Source organism: Grammomys surdaster, unplaced genomic scaffold (assembly GCF_004785775.1).
Source record: "Grammomys surdaster isolate TR1022 unplaced genomic scaffold, NIH_TR_1.0 125672, whole genome shotgun sequence".
In the NCBI taxonomy this organism is placed as follows: Eukaryota; Metazoa; Chordata; class Mammalia; order Rodentia; family Muridae; genus Grammomys; species Grammomys surdaster.
Window position 1 is genome coordinate 462,818 of NW_021620509.1, and position 20,175 is coordinate 482,992.

Genomic DNA, 20,175 nt, shown 5'->3' on the forward strand with positions numbered 1-20,175 from the left:
TGATAGGAGTGCAATATAATGGCAATGCTAGCCTTTTATCTTAGCCTCCCAGGCGAATAAAAAATAAGCTCATTGCTATACCTGGAATGTGTCCAGTGCACCCTGGTAAAATAAGAGTCCTCCCTGGGCTAGAGAAACGGGTGCATTGTAAAAGTGCTTGCTGCTTTTCCAGAGGAAACGAGTTGGGTTCGTAGTACTCAGTTCAGGGATAAGTCCAGCTCCAAGGGATCCAGTGCTCTCTTCTAGCCTTTGTGGACCCTCAAACACACACACACATACACACATATGCACACACACACTCGAGCACACACATACACACACACATACACACACACACACATACACAAACACGCATACACACACACACATACACACACACACCCCAAATCATTTAAAATCAATGTATAGAGTAATCCCTGTCCCTTTAGTCCATGAATGATATAAGACTTGTCAGGCACTCTACCTTGGTCTGCCCCTATAACACAAGGGGGGAGGATTCCTCTGTTGACAGCCTGTCTCTAATGAACTGCCACTTGGGGGATCCACTGAGCCATTGAGTCACTCTGATCTGGAGTCTGTTGAAGCCCCGAACTCTGTGCTTTTTTTTCTCCCCATTACTTTATAGCTGACTTTACAGCTCAATTGCAGCGCCCTCCCACGTTCATATACATTTTTTAAAAATGTTTATTTATTTTGTATATGTCTTACTGTCACTCTCTTCAGACACACCAGAAGAGGGTGTGTCAGATCCCATTACAAATGACTGTGAGCCACCATGTAGCTGCTGGGAATTGAACTCAGGACCTCTGGAACAGCAGTCAGTGCTCCTAACTGCTGAGCCATCTCTCCGGCCCCTCACATACATTCTAATAAGAGGCATGAAAACATTGATTTGAGAAAGATAATTTTGACCAAAAAGAGAGACCTGGCCACCTTCGGCTAACTCAGCAGTCATTCTCAGTACAGGCTTGGCTTTAAGGGGTTGGCTTCTCCCCAGTCTGCTTGTTCCTCATGCTTTGAGCTGAGTTGCGTCTCGCTGCCTCCCAGGAACACCCTTGAGCCCTGCGCTTTTGATGGGCTCTCTTTGGGGCCCTGCAAGAATCAAGAAATGATTCTTGAATACTGATCACAGAGGGACTTTTCTCTAGTGTTTCATCTTGTGGAACAAAACCTGGAAATCTCTGTGTGCTAGAGAGAAGCTGTTGTAAAGGCATTGGCGAAGATAAGCAGAAGAGAATAAACAGACACGGATCAAGGCTGGGTATGCCTGTGATCTTAGTACTCGACGCTGGAGGCAGGAAGAGCAGGAGTTTAAGGTTATCCTTTGTAGCTTTTCTTATTTTTCTCACTACTTTGTGGGTTCTTCTCCTTACTGTCTCCTAACACTGTCTTCTCCACCCCAACGGTCTCAATTTTCATTCTGCTCCATCTCTTTTCTGCTCCATCTTCTCCTCTCCAGCCCCACTCAGTCTTCTTTCTTCCTGCACATCTTCTCTAAGCTTATTCCCATCCTCCTCCAATCCTACTCTCTTCTGCCAGCTGGACCCTGTTCTTCCCAGAAGTCTGAGAGGCAACAGACACTGAAGGTCATAGGGTCAAACAGTTCTAAGGATTAAGCATTCCCGAAGGGCCATTTGACTAGCAACTGGGGATCCTTTAAAGAGCCAGGCATACAAAATAAATCACGCGATAATCCTTGGCAATGCACGTAGTTTGATGCCAGCCTAAGCTACATAAAACTTTCTATCAATTCCCACACCCCAAAAAGTTTAAAAGGAAAATAAACTTGTGTGCACATTACTTATGACGACAAATGTGTGGGTCCCCTCACGTCTAGTGGTTCTCTCACTCTCAGGATACCCTATCCTATAGTATTGACACCAGGTATCCAGAATCAATGCTACCCTGTGACTTACACACCTAGCTAATGAGCTGCCAGTCAGAGAACTTCCCCATCCTATGCAGTGATGCACTGCAATGGCTCATAGAACTGGGGGAAATTCCTTATGATTGTCGCCGCTGTCTTCTAAAAGATACAGCTCAGAGGCCACTGTGGTAGTGGGCACTTGCAGTTACAGAATTTGGGGATTCTGAGGCAGGAGGATTAGGAGTTCATGGGCAGCCTGGCCTAGATAGTGACATAGAGGTGAAGAGAAACAGGATAGACTCCCCTACTTGCCTCCTAAGAAACAGCTACAAAAATGCAAGAAATAAACAGAGCAAGGCATAAGGTGAACAGAATCTTGCGCTCCACCTTTGGACATGTTTCTGGCACACAGACGTTCGCCAATCGGAAAGCCCTCTGAACCTTGAACCCTAGATTTAGAGCTTTTATAGATTCATCATTACATAAGCACAATTGGCTGTTGGCGAGTAAATCAATCCCTATGCCCCCTCCCCTTCCTGGAGATCAGAGCTGGGCTAAAAACTCCAATTCTCAAAGCAGAAAGTCTGCTTCCTAGGCAGTCAGCCTGAGGCTGCCTTCCAGGAGGCTGCTTGGAGCCGTCCTGTCACTAACATCAGCTCTGGTATAGCTGAATAAGGCTTTTGAGTTGAGGTAGTGCATGCTTATAATCTCAGCACTCAGGAGGCTGAGGCAGGTGGATTGCTTTGAGACGAAGACTAGCCTGCAGCTACACAGGGAATCTGAACTTGAGGTCACCTTGAGCCATCATGTTAAGGGCTTAGGAAGATAGAATTCCCCTCACTTTCAAAATGCTAGAGGTTCTAGGATTATTGTGCCAAGACATAGCCACGTTTATTACTTCATCCAAGAGGATGAAGATCAAACATATGTTTCTAGTTGGAACTAGTCCAAGACTTGGGAGTAAAAGAATTTACCAGTCTAGAATTAATATGAAAGTTTAATAAAGAATAAACACTTGAGACAGAAGTATGGTAGACGGGGCTGCAGAGATGGCTCTGCAAGCAGGACCCAAGCTTGGTTCCTAGTTTCTATGTGGGGCAGCTCACAACTGCCTATAACTCCAACACCAAGGATCTGATGGCCTCTCATGGCTTCTGTGAGCACTCTCAAGTATGTACACAAGCACACACACACACACACACACAGAGGCAGACAGAGAGACATGGAAACAGGGAGAGAAAGAGACAGACAGACAGACAACAGACAGACAGCAGACAGAGACAGAGAGACTCTTGGGAGGTAATGGGATCCTTCAATAGCACTTAGAAATTGCTCAGCCTTACCTCCTGGGCTATTTGTGCAGGGTCATGTTTGAATAGAATTCCGAGGGCAGTTCACAATCTTGAGGTAGTAAATCTTAGAACAGAACAACACTTGTTTTCTTTGACACATACTACTTGGGGTGAGGCACCCGAAGTCACAAGGGGTTGCTCTATAATTGTCTGAGTTACAAGTCACTAGGTCAGGCTCCAGAGAGTTAAGCTCTGTCAGCTAGAAAGTGGAGTTTGGCATTTTTGACTCTACATTTCTTCCCATATCACTGATCACAGCCATACTATAGAGACTTCTCTCCTGGCACTTTCTTAGCTATGCAGGGGGAACAGAGCTGGGATTGCAGTCCCGACGAAAGTGGAAGAAGTTCTGAGATCTTATAAGCTGGGGATAAACTTTCATTACATTCCCAAGGTCTAGACTGGGAGAGACACTGGCCCAGGGGTAGGGGTGGAAATGAAAATGGAAGGTGGTGATGGTGGGTATGGGATTCAGGCATTTAAAAAGAGAAGGCTTCACTCTCTGGACAGTCTTCCAAGCCTGCTCTCAGAGACACCATGATGTTTCTGGATCGGACTGCACTGCTCTTGCCTCAGTGTTTAGCTTGCTCCTTTCAGTTCCTGGCTTCCCCTTCCAGGAACCTCTGCCTAATACCCTTCTAGGAGCTGTCTGTCCTTCCAGCCTTAACTTCTCATTCCTGAGTTTTCCTTGTAGTGAGAATTCTGGAATTTTGCTTTCTTTTTAAAAAGCAACACAGGAATATTATAAGAATATGTTTTTTTTTGTTTTAATCCCAGGTGTGGGATATGGGGCTGCTTCAGACTGTCCACCTCAGCTGACAATGATTTGCCTTGTGCTTTAGCAAATGTATGATTTTTCCAGCTGCAAATAGTTTCTGAGATTGTGTGACATTTGGAATTCTGGGGACTTTTCAGAGTGTAATATAAATGCTAGGGGCAGGGTGTGTTGTCAGTTGTTCATTGTTGATCACAGTTTGTTAAGTAGTCATGTGCAAAGAAGAAGAGGAAGAGGAGGTGGAGGAGGAGAAAGAAGAAGAAGAGGAGGAGGAGGAGGAGGAGGAGGAGGAGGAGGAGGAGGAGGAGGAGAAGGTAGAAGGAAGAGGAAGAGGAAGAGGAGAAAGAGATTAGATATCCTGATGCCGAATATCAAACTTGCCCCAAGGAACTCAACTCCCCTAACCAGCAGGAAATAGTCTAACAAGAATATCTGACCCCTGACTTTCTTTATTCAGGGAACTCTTTCCTTTTTCCTCTATCCTTTTCTTTCCATTATCTAATGTTAGGAGACTGAAATGGTGGAAAAACGGGTGAAAAAAAGAAGAATCCATAAAGTAGCAGAGACTAGCTACAGGTGGCACCAGACGTGGAGCTAGGCAGAATGGGAAATCTGACTTCAGCCGCCATAGTGAAAACAGCAGGGGGTAAAGGGATGGATACGTTTTCTTTCAAAATGCCAGCTACATTTCCTTATTTCTAATAGTATCTGCAGAGATATTGGCTCCTGGTAGCTTCCTTGTCCCTGCAATATGTTCAGTGTCTTCGAATCAGTCCTCATTGGATTCATTCTAATTAGCTGCTGTCGGCTTTGTTTTTTATAACTACTCTGAATGTAATCCCTGTTGTCTGTGCTTTTCTGGAAATTGAGATTTTTGAGGGTGGGGAGTTTTGCTTTCCATAGTGTTAGGTATCACTGGTGATCTTTTTGGTTAAGTGGTAGATCTGACTCTGGATCTAAAAAGGCAAGAGACCCGTGGTCCATAGATAGGCAGAAAGTCAGCCTGGCACAAGACAAAAACTTCCTCATTTCCTCCCTTGACATTGGCTCCTGGAGGCCATGGCTTAGGAGAGTATTAGCAGTCCTTGCTTCCCCTCAGTCTTTGAGCTTCCTTTAGAGTCTACCCACCATCAGTTATCAGCAGTCACCGAGACTGTATAGTAAAGAGACTTTATTTGGGGTCTTAGGAAATACAGTCAGAGCCAGATCCGGACAGCATTGAGTGTGTGTTCTCAAAGACAGGAGGAAAGTGATGGCTAATGTAAGCAAGTGGTACTGACTTACTGCAAAGCAGTAAAAATTCCTTTCTAGGAGAATTCTACAGCATGCTGGGAAGTAACTGGGACCATGTGACCAACAGAAGACAAAGGATGTGTATTGTAAAAATGTCCACAGAATGGGAATCCGACCTTTAGAGACGTAATTTGAGTCTCTGAGCATCTGTAATTGTCTGGTATTTCCAGATGCCAGCAGTCTAATGGTGAAGGTGGCCAAAGCTCACACGCCTAGAAACCTGCGTGACAGACAGGTGCATAAATCCTGTCCCTCAAAGTCCTCTCAGAACTAGGTCCTGAGTTCTATAGTTCAATGACTCATGTGCCTTAGCAAAGTTAATAAATGTCTCCATGGCTCAGTTTCCTCATTTGTCAAGGTGGGAGGCTATGTTAGAATCTAAAGATGCAGTGGGCAAAGGAGAAGACAAGGTTATCTGTGAATATTCTTTGCTGGGTTGAATTCTGTTGGTTTAGAAGGCTTCATAGTTGGGGTCCTCTGGGATCCTCATTCCCTAGGTTGGGGTGAGTCTTGAGTCTCATGCTACAGATAGGCCATGAAATGGTGAGGAAGACTTGTAAAGTACCCGTGTGGGTCAGTCCCCTTTACAGGCACTCTCATACATATTAGCTTATTTAATTTTTTTTTCAAAACAGAGTTTCTCTTTATAACAGCCCTGAAACTCGTTCTGTAGGCTAGGCTGGCCTTGAACTCACAGAGACTCACTTGCCTCTGTCTCCCATGTGCTGAGACTAAAGGTGTGTACCACCGCCATCCTCTGCTCGTCTATATTCTTACAATGGTACTGGTATTTTTACCCCACTTTTAAAATGAAGAAAGTGAGCCACTGAGGCACTAAATAACCAAAGCAAATCAGTAAAGTAGGGATAGAACTCAGATGGTCTGACTCCCAAATTTGTGGGTTTATATGACATGGATAAACTGAGGGCTGATTGTCAAGGATGCTGTCCAGCCTGGTTTAGAAGGCAGAGGGGCAGGGCAGGACCCTCTTTAACTGAGCTCCAGAATACCTATTTGACCCCATTAGATCTAGACCCTCTTTCTTCCTTCTTGGGATGACCCCAGCCTGGCTTTACCTGACTCCCAGATTTCTAACAATGTCTTAATCTCATCCAGATGCCTCTTCTGCTGCTTCCAGAAATGTATGGCTAGGCTCTCTGAAGTTAAAAGTAATTGGAAGTGAACTAGATAGATAAACGGGTCTCAGAAGAGCTGATGTGTCTAGAGAAAAAGAATCAACAGGAGGCTCAAGACGCTGTCTGGACTCTTTCTCCAATCTTTAGGCAGGCCTCAGGCCTTCTAGAGTTTTCAACAGAAAGGTGTACTGCCCTCTAGGGAAAGTTTCAAGAATCTGTGGAAGGTTTTTTGTTTCTTGGTTTGTTTTAGTAATTTTTTTTTTTAATAATTGTATGTATGACTATACAGAGTAGATGATCCTGGTAGTTAAGAGTCCAGAAAAATGTAAGGATACTAGACAATAATACAGTGACCTGGAAAACACAAAAGAACTATTCTACACCCTTTAAAAGTCTCACTAGGGCCATCGAGATAGCAAAGCAGTTGAGGGCACTTGCCTGGGACACTGATGACTTGAGTTTTAACTCTTGAAAATTCTGAAGTCAGCCTAGGCTATAAAGTAAGTTAAAGACCACCCTGGAACACAGAGTGGGACCCTGTCTCAGAAAAACTAACAAATAAATACACAAGTCTCCACCTAAATTGGTGAAGAGGCTGGGTACAAGGTTCAGGGTAAGAACATGTGTTGATCTCTAACTCCAGTCTCAGGTGATGTGATGCCCCCTTTTGAACTTCTTGGGCAACAGGCACTTGTATGTTCATATACATACAAGCAGGCAAGAGACTCATACACACAAAATAAATAAATCTAAAATAAATAAATCTAAAAGCAAAACTTCAAAAATAAGCTAAAGGGGAAGAGAATATTCATCTCTAATTGACTGTAACTTAGTGGAAATTTTTAGCATTAATATGGGAATAAACCCACAATGTATGGAATCAACCAGAAAAAATACTGCAATCTCTACTATAAAGTTAACCCATGCGTTTCTCAAATTGATAAAAACAATGAAAAGCAGAAGAATCTATCTGGAGGAAGCCAAGTGGTAAACCATTACCAAAGAGAAGAAATGGTTGAAAATGCTGAACACTGCCAAGAGATATCAGAGACTCAAAAGTGACCATTGAGATTTAACAACAGGGGCTAGTGCTGTGGCTCAGTGGTAGAGTGCTTGGCTCAAGAGCACAAGGCCCTAGGTTCAATTACCAATGATACAAACCACACACAAATACAGTAGACACACACACACACACACACAAGCATATTTTACATGGACATCATTGATACCCTCTGAGGAACACAATTTTAGTGGAGCGATGGATATGACTGTAGTAGGCTGAAAGGCGATGGTGGAACATATTGCAGCTACTGTACCAGACCAGACACGTTCATACGGCTTTATCAGTCAGGGAAGCAGACCAAGGAGGCTGTAGATAGAGGTGGAAGTACGGGAACTATGAAAACCCATTATGATTTCTCCATCACTATCAATTAACTTTTGAATTTTGTTTATAATATTTACTATAGTGTATTCTGCCAATAGAGAGGATAAAATCTGAAGTATTTCCTGTGTAAGTTTTAGATTTCCTGTGTTGCTTAAAGGTCTTCTCCTTGTGGAGTTTAAGCAAATACTTTTGTGCCCTCTCTCTTGGCTCCTAGACTGGCCTTGAATTCAAGGCAAGCCTCCTGCCTCATTCTTCCAAAAGTGATTAAAATTGCAGGCATCTGCCAACCCACCAGACTTTAAACAAATATTTACTCTTAATAATTGCTTCCCTCACTCCTTCACAAATTCATGACAACCTCTTTTTTAATTATTTGTGTGTGCGTGTATCTGTGTGTATGTGTATGTATCTGTGTGTATGTATGTATGTGTGTGTGTGTGTATATGTGTGTATCTGTGTGTATCTGTGTGTGAAGTATAAACAGCCTGCTGACTCTATTCAGTTCTACTCATGTGTACTTGTTTAGGGTGATTGCTTGGGACTGTAATTCTGTTTTGTGTTTTAAACAAGATCTTGTTCTATAACCCCAGCTAGCCTTGAACTCCTAGCAATCCAGCAAACCTTCCAGCTTTCTGAATGCCACAACTATAGTAATGTACCAACATACTTTTTTACATTTTATTTCTTATATAGTGTGAAATAAAATCTTAGTTTTCCTCCAGACATTGTGCCTATGTCTTTTATTAAGAATCCTTTTGGGCAGCTGGAGAGCTAGCTCAGCAGCTTGTCTGTGTAATGCTCTCACAGAAAACCCACGTTCAGGTCCCAACACCCACACACATCAGGCAGTTTACAATGGCTAGTAATTACAGCTCCAGGAAATAAAATACCCTCCACCTCCACCCCCAGGAGAAGCTATTACATTTGCCCACAATCATCTAAAGGTTCCAGGATATATCTAAATTGACATTATAAACAAACTGGCTAGTCAGGTATTAATAATGTATCTAAAATAGAGAACAAAAAGAAAGTTGTTGTTTTTTAAAACAGGGTCTCTTGTTTCCCAGGCTGGCCTTAAACTTTAATTTGCTATTTAGTCAGAACTGGTCTTGAACTTCTGACCTTCCTGACTGTGTGTTCTAAGTGCTGGGATTATAGGTACATACTGCGTGCTCAGCATAATGGTCTGTGTGTGTATATTCGTAAGTGTGAATGAGATTTGTACTAGTTTATAAAGTGCACTCCTTCATTTATTTTAATTTTATTTATACAAGTGATTCTCCTACACATAAGTCTGTGTACCACATGTGTGCCTGTTGCCCACAGATGCCAGAAGAGGACATCAGATTCCCTGGAACTAAATTATCAATGGTTGTGAGTCTCCATGTGGGTGTTCTGATCCCTCTCTATCTTCTAAAGTATACACTCCCTTAGGCAAGACAAGAAACATTTTTAAGGACCTGACCCTTAAGAAGTTAGTCATATGCTATAATATGTACAACTAAGCTTACAGCTCATAAAGGTTTCCACACGCTGTCTCTTACCTGATTCTCACAGACAGTCTGGGAATTGTGTAAGGGGGATAGGATGGTTCTCTGTATTTATGAAGTGCAAAACAAGCTTACCAAAGGCAAGTAAGCATTCTCGGGCAGACAACCAGTGAGTGGCTGGCACGCTTTAGAATCCAGGTCTTGGTAAAGAAAGCTACTGTGTTTCCACACATGTAAAAGCAGGGCCTAAAACAGATTTGGACCTAGTACAAGCTCACTGGGTAGTTTTTAATACATAAATGTGCCTGTGAGCCTATTTCAGAGTTCTCCCTATTATGCTACACGGGCCAATACCATAACATCAAACTTGACAATGAAAACCAGCTAATGAGGAAGCAATGTGGCCTGGGAATAAGAGAAGAGAAAGGGATTCTTACGAGGATTTGAAAATGCAAAACAGAGGCAGCAGCTTCTGGAAATGTCAGTGTTTATTAAACATTTAAGGACATTTGGAGATGGTAGGAGAAATATACAGAATGCAGAAAAGTCCTAACAGTCCCCTGTGCCTGGGAGAGCAACCACTTCCTCTCCTTCCTATTCTCTTTCCCTGTTCTCCTGATTGTTCATTTTGAAGACATTTCTTAAAGCCTCCTACTCCACCCCTGACCTGTGAGGATCTATTTTTTTCTCTCTCCTTCCCCAAATCTCGGAGCCCCAGAAGTGCTCCAGAATGGTCAGAGGGCATCAGTTATGCAGCTGAGGTCTGAGGATCAGGGCGCCTCTGCTTGCCTGGCTGGCTCTCCAGTAAAGACTTAGTAGGAGTGGGTAACTGCAAAAGCCACATGACGTCATTGGTCCTCGGTCATGGGTCTGTGGGCTCAGGTAAACAAACAAAAGAATGGATGAACAAATAAAAAAACTCAGCAACCTAAATAAACCCTGACGGAGAGTCTGCTCTGCATGGTGTGGATTTGAGCCCGAGGACGGTGTGTGGAGCTGGGCCGCCATAAGACAGGAAAGGAGAGAGCGGGGAGGAGCCCGGGGATCAGCTGGGGGCGGGGGTGGGGGCGAGGGAAGGCCAAGTGGCCTGGAGTTGGGCAGAGGCTATCAGGTCCCTTTCTTCTCGGTGCCTGAGGGAGAGGCACCAAACACACAGCCCTTGGGGCAGGTGAGGGTTAGTCCCTAGGAAAGCCGAGGGGTAAAGGCGAAGGAGAAACACAAGACTTGGAAAGGAAGGTTGGAATGAAACTTTACATCTCATTGGGAGGTAAGGGCAGGGCAGGGCTGAGGAGCATGAGGAAAGCACCTAGACCTGGGAAAAAGAGGAGCCTAGGTCCTCTGCTCTGACAGGGCCTGGATATGACGGTCACTTGTCCGAGTCCAGGCCCATCATGTTCTTGAGGGCGTTCTTGAGGCTGGTTCTACTGGGGGACTTGACTGCAGGCCGGAGCTCCGAGCTCTGTTCATCTTTGCGAAGCTCCATCTCGATGACCACCACCTGAGAGCCTTTGGAGGACTCCGTCGCAGACCCCCGACCCCCCGCCCGGCCCGCTAACCGCTATTTCTTATCCTTGCGAGACTCCCCCAGCCCTTTAGATTTCTTCTCACTGGCAGCTTTGGTGCTTCGGCTGTGGTCCAGCATGGCATACAGCACTGGCGTCTGCGGGGATTGCACACGTCAGCCTTGGGCTTGACCATGCCCACCCATCCCTCACTGCTCTCCGGGACTTCCCAGCGTTCTCCTTCCCAGTCTCAGGTCCCGCTAACCTGCCGCCCGCGCTTCGAGGAGTCCTTCGAAGACTTGTGAAATTTCCCCTTCTCCATGGCACTGCGGGAAGAGAGGTTGCAGCAGGATTGGCCACACTGGAACCCACTACACTCAACTTCCTCTTTCCTTTGCCCCTACCACCACTGAAGCAGTCTGGGGGATCCTGGATAAAGGTGGGAAGTCAGGCTCCCTCCCGCCCCCCTTACCTGAGCCTTCTCTGCAGGGCAGCCTGCCTGCGCAGCCAGCAGTACCGAATCAGGTAGAAGAGCAACAGCAGCAACAGCACCACCCCGAGGATGCCCCCGATCACGGCTCCCAACACCACCCCATACCTGGTGGGCACTAGGAGGGGAGGGCGAAGAAATACGCGGTTCGCACGCAGCGGGGAGGAACCAGAAACCTGTATCTATGCTGCTTCTCACTACACCTATTTCCAGTCATTGGAAATGTGAGGATTTTAGCCAGGCTGCCTTCCCTTCTCAGCGTCTTTGGTTTTTGCTATTTGGGGGGTGAGTGGGAGGAGTGTCGTCTCAGGTAGCCCAGGTTGGCCTACTTGCTGTGCAGCCAAATATGGCCTTGAACTTCGCATCGATCTGCTTCCACCTTTGGAGAATTAGGATTACAGCCAGACCCATCATACTTATCCACATGCCGCCTGCCTCCCTCATCCCCCAGTTTTGCGATATATCCCAGGCTGCTCTTGAATTCATTATTTGACCCAAGCAATCACTTCCTTAGCCTCCCCGGAGCTAGGGTTAAAGGCTTGCACCACCTGTTAGTTGAGGCTATTTTCCCTTCTCACAGTCTGTCAGCCCTCCCTAATACCCTCCTTGAAGTGCCTCCCAGAACCCTGTCCCTTGTCCCTTCTCACACCTTTTTCAAAGACATAGAGCGTGACCTGTGAGGTCTTGCCCACTATGTCCGGTGGGTTTTTGACATCACACGTGAAAGTGCCGTTGTCACTGTAGTCTAGGTTGTGTATGACAATGGAGCCATCCTTCCATCGAGGGTCCCCTACCCACTGGATACGCTCTTTGAAGGTCCCCACTTCATCGATGTAAGGTTGTCCCTTGGCATAGTGGAAGATCTATGAGGAATGGCAGAAATTGTGTGAAAGAATCCTAGTGTGAAAAGCTGCCAAAACTTGGCTCCGGACTCAGGGTCCCAGATCCTGGCCTGTGGGAAGGAGGACAGGGCACACAGGTCCTAGGCAAGGTAACAAGGACTGCGGCTTACCTTTCTGCAGTTGAGTTTGAAGCTCAGAAAACCTTTTCCCTTCTGTAGCCTGGGTTCTCTTTTCTGTTGTTTGAAGTACTGATCTGTTGTCTAACCCTAGGACATCCCACCACCACCTGGGCACTCACCGAAATGGCATCTCGGCCCCCTTCAGGCTGGTAGCGCCAGGTAAAAGAGATGTCATCTGAGACCCATTCACTGGACCAGAAGGAGCAGTGCAGGGTCACCTGGGATCCCACAGCACCATAGACTTCCCTGTCCGTGTAAACCACAATGGCCAGGGCTGGAGACAGCACTGTAGGCAGAAGGAAATGAGATGCACACAGGTGGGCCCAGTCATTTAGAAAGAAGACTCGAGACCAACCAGCAGTCAGGGGCTAAGGTTCTGGAACGGCTTTAGTGATGAAACAAATATTTGGAGGCTTACCTCTGTCTGGACTAACTCAGTATGTAAATATAAATGCTGTATCTCCTCAAGGTCTCAGCATAAAGAGTGTCCCTCAAGTTCAAAGCTGTAACGCCCTGGATGTATCCAATCCTGTCTTATCTCTTAAAGCTAAGCAGGGCCAACTCTGGTTAGTACTTGGATAGGAAATCTTCACTGGAGAGGAAATGAAATCTGTGCTTTTCTTTAGGATTCTAGAAGGTAGATTGTATCCAATCTCATTTTCCATTTTAGTCTCTTTCTTCTTTCTTTCTCTCTTTCTTTCTTCCTTTCTTTTGAGACAGTCTTCCTATGTAGCCCAAACTCCTCTAGAACTTATGGCCCTCCTGTGCCATAAAAAAATTACCACATGTGCCAACAACTTATATCTAACTCTTTTTTTTTTTTTTTTTTTTGGTTTTTCGAGACAGGGTTTCTCCAAGTAGCCCTGGCTGTCCTGGAACTCACTCTGTAGACCAGGCTAGCCTCGAACTCTCAAACTCAGAAATCCGCCTGCCTCTGCCTCCCAAGTGCTGGGATTAAAGGCGTGCGCCACCACCGCCCGGCTTATATCTAACTCTTAAGCAATTAATTAGATGTAGGGTTTTGAATATTTTGACTAAATTAAGATATACTGACTTTGTTTGTTTGTTTGTTTGTTTTAAGACAGGGTCTTACTATGTAACCCTGGCTATCTTGGAACTCAATATGTAGACCAGGCTGGCCTGGGACTCACAGAGATCCACGTGCTACTTCTCCTGAGTGCTGGGATTAAAAGCATGCTCACTGTCCCATGTATACATTCTCATAAATGATTCAAGTAACACAGACAAAGCTATCTTTGACACTTACTCTAACAACCAATTTCTTTCCTAAAGTTTCCACCCAGATAGAACCACCATTACCAGTTCTCTCTATGTATCAAACTCAATATAAATGCAATAAACTCAAGATGTGTCTTACGACAAATGGCTAATTTTGTTTTGTGGAGCTCTTTAAAATACAATGTATTTACAATGTATTGCATTAAATTCTCCCTTTTGGTTTTGGATTAAGAACATATGTATCTGAGATGGCTTTCCATGCTGAGTCATAGATATCAACTGTAATGTTAGCATGCACAGTAACTTCAGATTCTTGCAAGAAAGAGAAGAGGAAGAGGAGAAAGAGGAAGAGGGGGAGGAAGAGAAGGAAGAAGAAGGAGGAGAAGGAGAAGAAGACAAAGAAGATGCAGAAGCAGATTAGAGAATGCTAGAAGTCCTCTTTCTGGGCACAATTCTCAAGCCTGCCTGCTGCACCCCATGTTACCATTTAGTGTCTTCTTGACTAGGGATTCAGGGAAGGAAGGACTTCATGTCAAGGAGAAGCTAGATATAGAAGAAGACCCCAAGTTCAACACCCAGGTGACTCTGCATGTGGACCCCTGTGGTCCAACCATCCATCCTCACCCTCTTCTTGGTCATCTTGGCCCAATGCCACCCCTATAAGCCACCCACACAGGGAGAGTCATCCCAGGCAGTCTATGTGTGTGGGCTGGCTCTGGGTAGAAACAATTATAGACTTTTCTGTTCTTTAGGAGGAGGCGACAAAACAAAGTCCCATTGTTTAGCCAGTGCTGGGGGCTCATACCACATCCACTCCGCCCTCATTGTCCTGAATCTCCCATCTTAGCATGCAATATCTTTTACTTACCTCCTGGGAATTCTGTCTGAGAGCCTTCTTGGGAATCCCCAGTGCAACAAAGAGGGTTATTTATTGTTTGGACTTCTATTCCTCCTATCCTATCATCAATCTTTGCCCTTCTCAACTCTACTCAGTGGTTCTAGGATTGGGACGGAGCTCTTTTGCTCCCTAGTCTCCTCAGCTCCTCATTTCTTTTGCCAAGGCTTACTCCAACACCCTACCTTCAACATTGCTTAGGGACATCACAGAATAGTCCAAAATAAACCAGAAACGTCTTAAGTTTTGAGTTTACAACCCAAGAAGTTGAACTTGACCGACGAAAGAGCCTTGGATGTTCTAACTTCTCCTCTCTCCTGCTGCTCATCCTCACTCTTACCCCATCATGCCTTCTGCTTACATAGAATGCAAGGCACTTTGGAAAGCTCTACTTAACTAACCTTGCTTTGATGTTATCTTGCTCACTCAACATCTGGCAAAGGTAAGAGGAAAAGGCTGGCCAGTTTAAAAAGATGGCTTTACTGGGACAAGATCCTAGGATTCACTCATAGAATAGACGAGAGGCCACAGGCAGAAATTCCATCCGTGAAGATGAGACCACAGAGTGGACTCATTCATTAATTCATACTCGCTGACTTTTCGATTCTGGGTAATCAAGGCTGGTTACCTCTTGTGGCACTCAGGAATGCAAGGGGACCAGGACCCAGGGCTTGATCCTGCTCTTTCCATACTCCTTCTGCTTCCTGACAGGCTGTTAGCATGGATCTGGGGAGTCACTGACTGGCTTCCAGCTTGGGTGCTCAGGGAGCTCCCTGTGATCTCTTTTAGTACATCTCGTTGGCAAACACCTTTGCTGATTCCCTTAAGTGATCTATGCCTTCCTTCCCCGCACCTAAACATAACACCATCTTCTTGTTTGCCCTGGCTGGCTCTTGGCAGTGAAGGGTGTGAGGATGGGAGAAATTGCTGAGAGACCACTGAATCTCAGGTTTCTGGGATTCAGTGACTCCACTTACCCAAAGAAGAGAAGAGCAGGGCAGCCAGGATAGGGCTAGGGCTGGATGAGGGAGCCCCGGGAGCCATAGCTGGGGTAGGGGCAAAGGCCCAGAGTGTCTGTGGGGTAGAGATAGCGGGGGGACAAGGAACTGAGTGGTGTTTTCTGGAACCTGCTTAAAATCCCCTGGATCCCCAGCATGAGGGGGTTGTCCTGAGCCACTGACCAATTGCAGCCTGGCATGTGCAATTGAGAGGTGGTAGGGAGGGTGGCAGGGGGCATGGAGCAGAAGGGGCATTGTATACTCTGGGTGGAAGGTTGAGGGAACACATACCACCCCTTACACAGAGGGCTTTGTGTATACTGACCTCCCCCTACTCTAGGTTGGAATGTTGGGGTGGGGTGAGGCAGAGGGACAGAAAAGGGACATAGACACCCTTCTCTGAGGAATAGACAAGCCTAAATCCAAAAGACCATGGCAAAGGATTTCTTCTTAGCCTCTTTGCCTGAGAGCCCTAGGACTAGAGCCTAGAGTCAAGTTTCTTTCAGAGCACTACCAAATTAGGGTGTCTGTTGTTGTTCCGATTGCTACGGCAACACTGTAGCCTATAAAGCCCTCTGGGAACAACTTTTTCCATCTCCCTGCATCCTGGGAGATTCTACCCAGATAGAAGATTTTCTCTACCAGAAAACTTCCAGGAAGAAGCCCAGATTTCTCCTCTACCGTTAGGAAATCCTTTGATGTCTTATGCAATATGGCAGTTTAGAAGAGCAAGACGGTCTATAGTTCTGCTTGGTGGCTATTTGAACGTTTGTGAATGTTGATATTAGAATGGTAATTCAGTTCTTTCTACAAGCTCAAGATCTAGTTTGAGGAGGCAGAAGGGGGAAACAGAGGGTAAACTCATCAACTGCCAATGCACAGAATGTTGGGAATACCACTTAATACAGGAAGTTCAGAGGAAAGAGGAATCAGGTCTAGGAAGCAGTGTTATATAGGGACCTTGAAGGAGCAGCCATCTTGTAAAATGGAATGGGAGGGATGATGGGTAGATGGAACAGCAAAGTTAGAGCAGAGGTGAAAGAGTGTGTGGTGTGTGTGTGTGTGTGTGTGTGACATTTGTGAAGAAGCTCTGCATATATTTAGAGCAGATATGTGCCATCCATGTTTGATTTGATGTGGGGGCTCTTGAAAGGGTACACTAGGAAAGAAGTCTGAACAGGAAGCTTGAAGGTCTAAAATGACAGACTAAAAGAGGGTGAATTTAATCTGGTACGCTGTAAGCAACTCCTGAAGAACTGTGGGGTAGAATTAGAGATGAGAAAGTCAACTGTGGTTTAAGCCTCTCTTTCTAGTGCTTGGGAGGTGGAAACAGGAAGCAGGAAGGTCAGGAGTTCAAAGCCAGCCTGGGCCATCAGAGACCATCTCAACAAACAAGGGGAGATGTTTGGAATGTCTACATGACCAGAATTGAGGTTTTTATTTTTTTAATGGTTTGTTTTTATTTGTAATAAGTTGCCTGTGTGTATATATGTGTTTCATGTGTGTGCCTGGCAACTACAGAAGCCTGAGAGGGGATCAGATCTCCAGGAACTGGAATGGTTGTGAACCTCCTTGTGTTAGGAGTGAGCCCAGAAGAACAGCAGTGCTCTTAACCTCTGAACCATGTCTCTAGGCCCCAGTTTTCTGGGTTTTTTTTCCCCTCCCTACTACCACAAATAATGCAGATGAACTGAGTTTTAAGACGAATCTAGCAAACAAAATCTTTTAGAAGTACCCAGTTTTCTGCCTCTTTTTCTGGCCTCTGATCATCTGAAGTGACTGTGCTTTTCACTGAAAGTGCCACTCTTTCATCTCCTCTCTCTTGTTTCTTATTTTGGATCGTAGACCTTGCTTTATACTGTGTATTTTTAAAGAAACTATTGATAAGAGTTTAGCTCTCTGGGTGTGGTAGTGTATGCCTTTAATTCCAGGACTGGGGGGTGGGGAGCAGGCAGGGAGTTTGTAGTCAGTCTGGCCTACATAATGAGCTCCAGGATAGCCAGGGCTATATAGAGAGATCCTGTCTCAAACAGTAACATAAAAGAGTACGGCTTAATGTTTGAAATTTGAGTTTCTGTTTTCTTTATTTAGATTTATTTATTTTGCTTATGTGCTTTACTGCTATGCCTTCATGTATGTATGTATATATGTATGTATGTATGTATGTGTATTTGATCCCCTCTGGTGCTGGAGTTATGTACAGTTATAAGCCACTATGTGGGTACTGGAAACTGAACCTGGGTCCTCTGCAAGAACAGCAAGTACTAAACCACTGAGCTATCTCTCCAGCCCCATGGTCTGAATTTCAATGTGATTTACTTCCATCGGCTATAGTGTAGGTTATGGAGGTTGAGTGTGGTGACCATTGTTTGCTTAGGATAGGCTATCTATCTATCTATCTATCTCTATCTAAACACACACACACACACACACACACACACACACACACACACACACAATTTTTATAGGACTGGCCTGGATCTTGTATCTTGTGGTGACCTTTTTTCTTCCTTTTTTCTTCCTTCTGAGTGCTGGGATTATATAGCATTGACTACCATGCCCAGCTTCGTCTTGCTTATGAGGCATTAAGGCACATCTGTACGAAGCCAACAGTCTCTTAATACCGTCCATGCATCTCAGATCAGAGTTCCTGTGAGTTTCATGGTTAATGCTAGGTTTCTGATAACAGAATACTAAATAGAGGCTTAATTATAAATTCCAAGGACAAAACTACCACGAGCAAACGTTTATAGGATCCTGTAATCAATATCTCCAGTTAACTCTTATCTATACCTTTTTGGGAGGCTTGCATATTCTCTCCCTAGCTCCCCAGCCCCTGCTAGCCTCCATCTTGCTATGTAGGCAGAGATAACCTTCAACTTCTGATCTTATTTATAGGTCCTGAGAGCTAGGATTACAGGTGTGCATTACTGTGTCTAGTTTTATGTAGTACTGGGACTTGAACCTAGGCCTTAGTGCACAGTAGGCAGGCATTCTACCTGAGCTACACACCCAGGTTTGCTTCTTTTTATATGTGTTTCTTTAATGACATTGCAAAGGCTATCAAGTTCTTCAGGTGAACAGGTTAGTGTGTTCTTGTATCTTTGAATCTCTTATAGGATTTTCACAAATTGGCAAAAAGCCAATAGTACATCTATGTTAAATAAAATTATTCAAGACCTAAGTGATGAGGCTGGAGAGATGGCTCAGCAGTTAAGAAGATTACCTGCTCTCCAGAACATGGAGAGGGATTCCCAGCACCTACCTGGAAGCTCACAGGTCTGTAACTCTAGATCCAGGGCGAACTGGCATCCTCTTCTGGCCTCTCGGAGCACCAAGCACACATGTGGTGCACAGACATACAAGCAAGTGGAACACCCTTTTTTTTTTTTTAAAGAGCTAAATTAAAGAGACATTTGTTACATTTTATTTTTATTTTTATTTTTTGTCTTTGAAATGCTGTCTGTGTAGCCTAGGTTACCTGGAACTCAGTATACTGCTGAGGATGAAGGTGGCCTTGAACACTTGATCCACTAAGTACTAGGACTGCAGGTGTGCCACCAAACTGGGTTAGAGGGTGTTCGAGTGATGACTGGGAAGGAGTTCAGGAACAGAAAGTTGTATTTCCTAGAACAACTTTCTACTGATTGACCTGCTTACTAAACGTTTAAAAGCTGGGGTTTTTTTGTTTTTGTTTTTTCCTGTCTCTGGAGTGTGACTTCAAACTCACGATCCTCTTACCTCAGCCTCCTAAGTGCTAGGTCTTGAATAATTTTATTTAACATATATGTACTACTGGCTTTTTGCCAGTCTGTGGACTATAACACAGCTACTGCTACTGGCATGAAACTTATTTTTTGAGGTTACCAGCACTGAATCGTGTCACATCTATCTTGAAGACAAGGGAACGCTGCAAAAGAGATCATTGCACTGAGTAGAGGGTTCGATGAGCGAACCTCTAAGGTTCCTGCTAGTCCTGAAAGTCTACAAAGTGCTTTCTTTGTCTAACGTTACAGAAATGCAAAATAATATTATTCATTCGAAGCAGGGGGAAAAAAGTGAATTTGTGCTATTTAAATCCTGAAAGGAAAAAAGCAGGAGAGTGCTAGAGTGCTAAATATAAATGGAATCTGAATATTAATACAATCAAAAGAGATTTGCTACAGAATAAGAGTTGTTCTGGGCTGCCTCTCTTTATTCCTTCTCCCTCTGCCTTGCCGCTGCTCAGCACCCAGGGTCAGGAACTTTGACATTCTCTTCTATTGCTTTCTCTCTTGTTCACTTTCTCTCCTTGGTTGAGAGCACTCTGCAACCGATTTCTGTTCTTGGATTCCTCAAAACTGTGGATATACAGTATATATAAATCAAAGAGGGTTCTCCTCCACACCCCTAGGTTCTTGTGGCTGTGGGTGTCACCCACATATCGCTGAAAAAGAAACAAAGGACTGTTGTCTTTGGACAGTGGGAGTTTGGTTTACGCTGTAGCTCAAGCCCTGCAATTGCCAGGCCTAAAGAAGGTGGTCAGAAAGGATGCCAACCTTGAAAATAATGGTAGAAGGCCGTCTGACAGCCCGCCCCACACTCCCTACTGCCCAAATTGGGGTACAGTGTGCTTATCTTGTTGGGGATATGGCTTAAAGGTCTAGTGCTTGCCTAACATCTCTTTAGAGCTGAAAAACCAGTGAGGAGGCACCAAGTTCAGAGGAAGGCCAAAGCAGCTTTCCCCTGGT

At 44.8% G+C, this 20,175-nt stretch overlaps 1 protein-coding gene across 1 annotated transcript; it reads right to left on the reverse strand.

The window, feature by feature from the left end:
• Positions 1 to 10,093: 10,093 nt before the first annotated feature.
• On the reverse strand, positions 10,094 to 15,526 carry Mpz (myelin protein zero). The gene is given in 6 exon segments (XM_028787791.1): positions 10,094 to 10,960; positions 11,068 to 11,128; positions 11,275 to 11,410; positions 11,942 to 12,155; positions 12,433 to 12,599; positions 15,425 to 15,526. Coding segments are annotated over 6 exon segments (939 nt in total). The 5' UTR covers positions 15,492 to 15,526; the 3' UTR covers positions 10,094 to 10,666.
• Between the last annotated feature and the right edge of the window lie 4,649 nt (positions 15,527 to 20,175).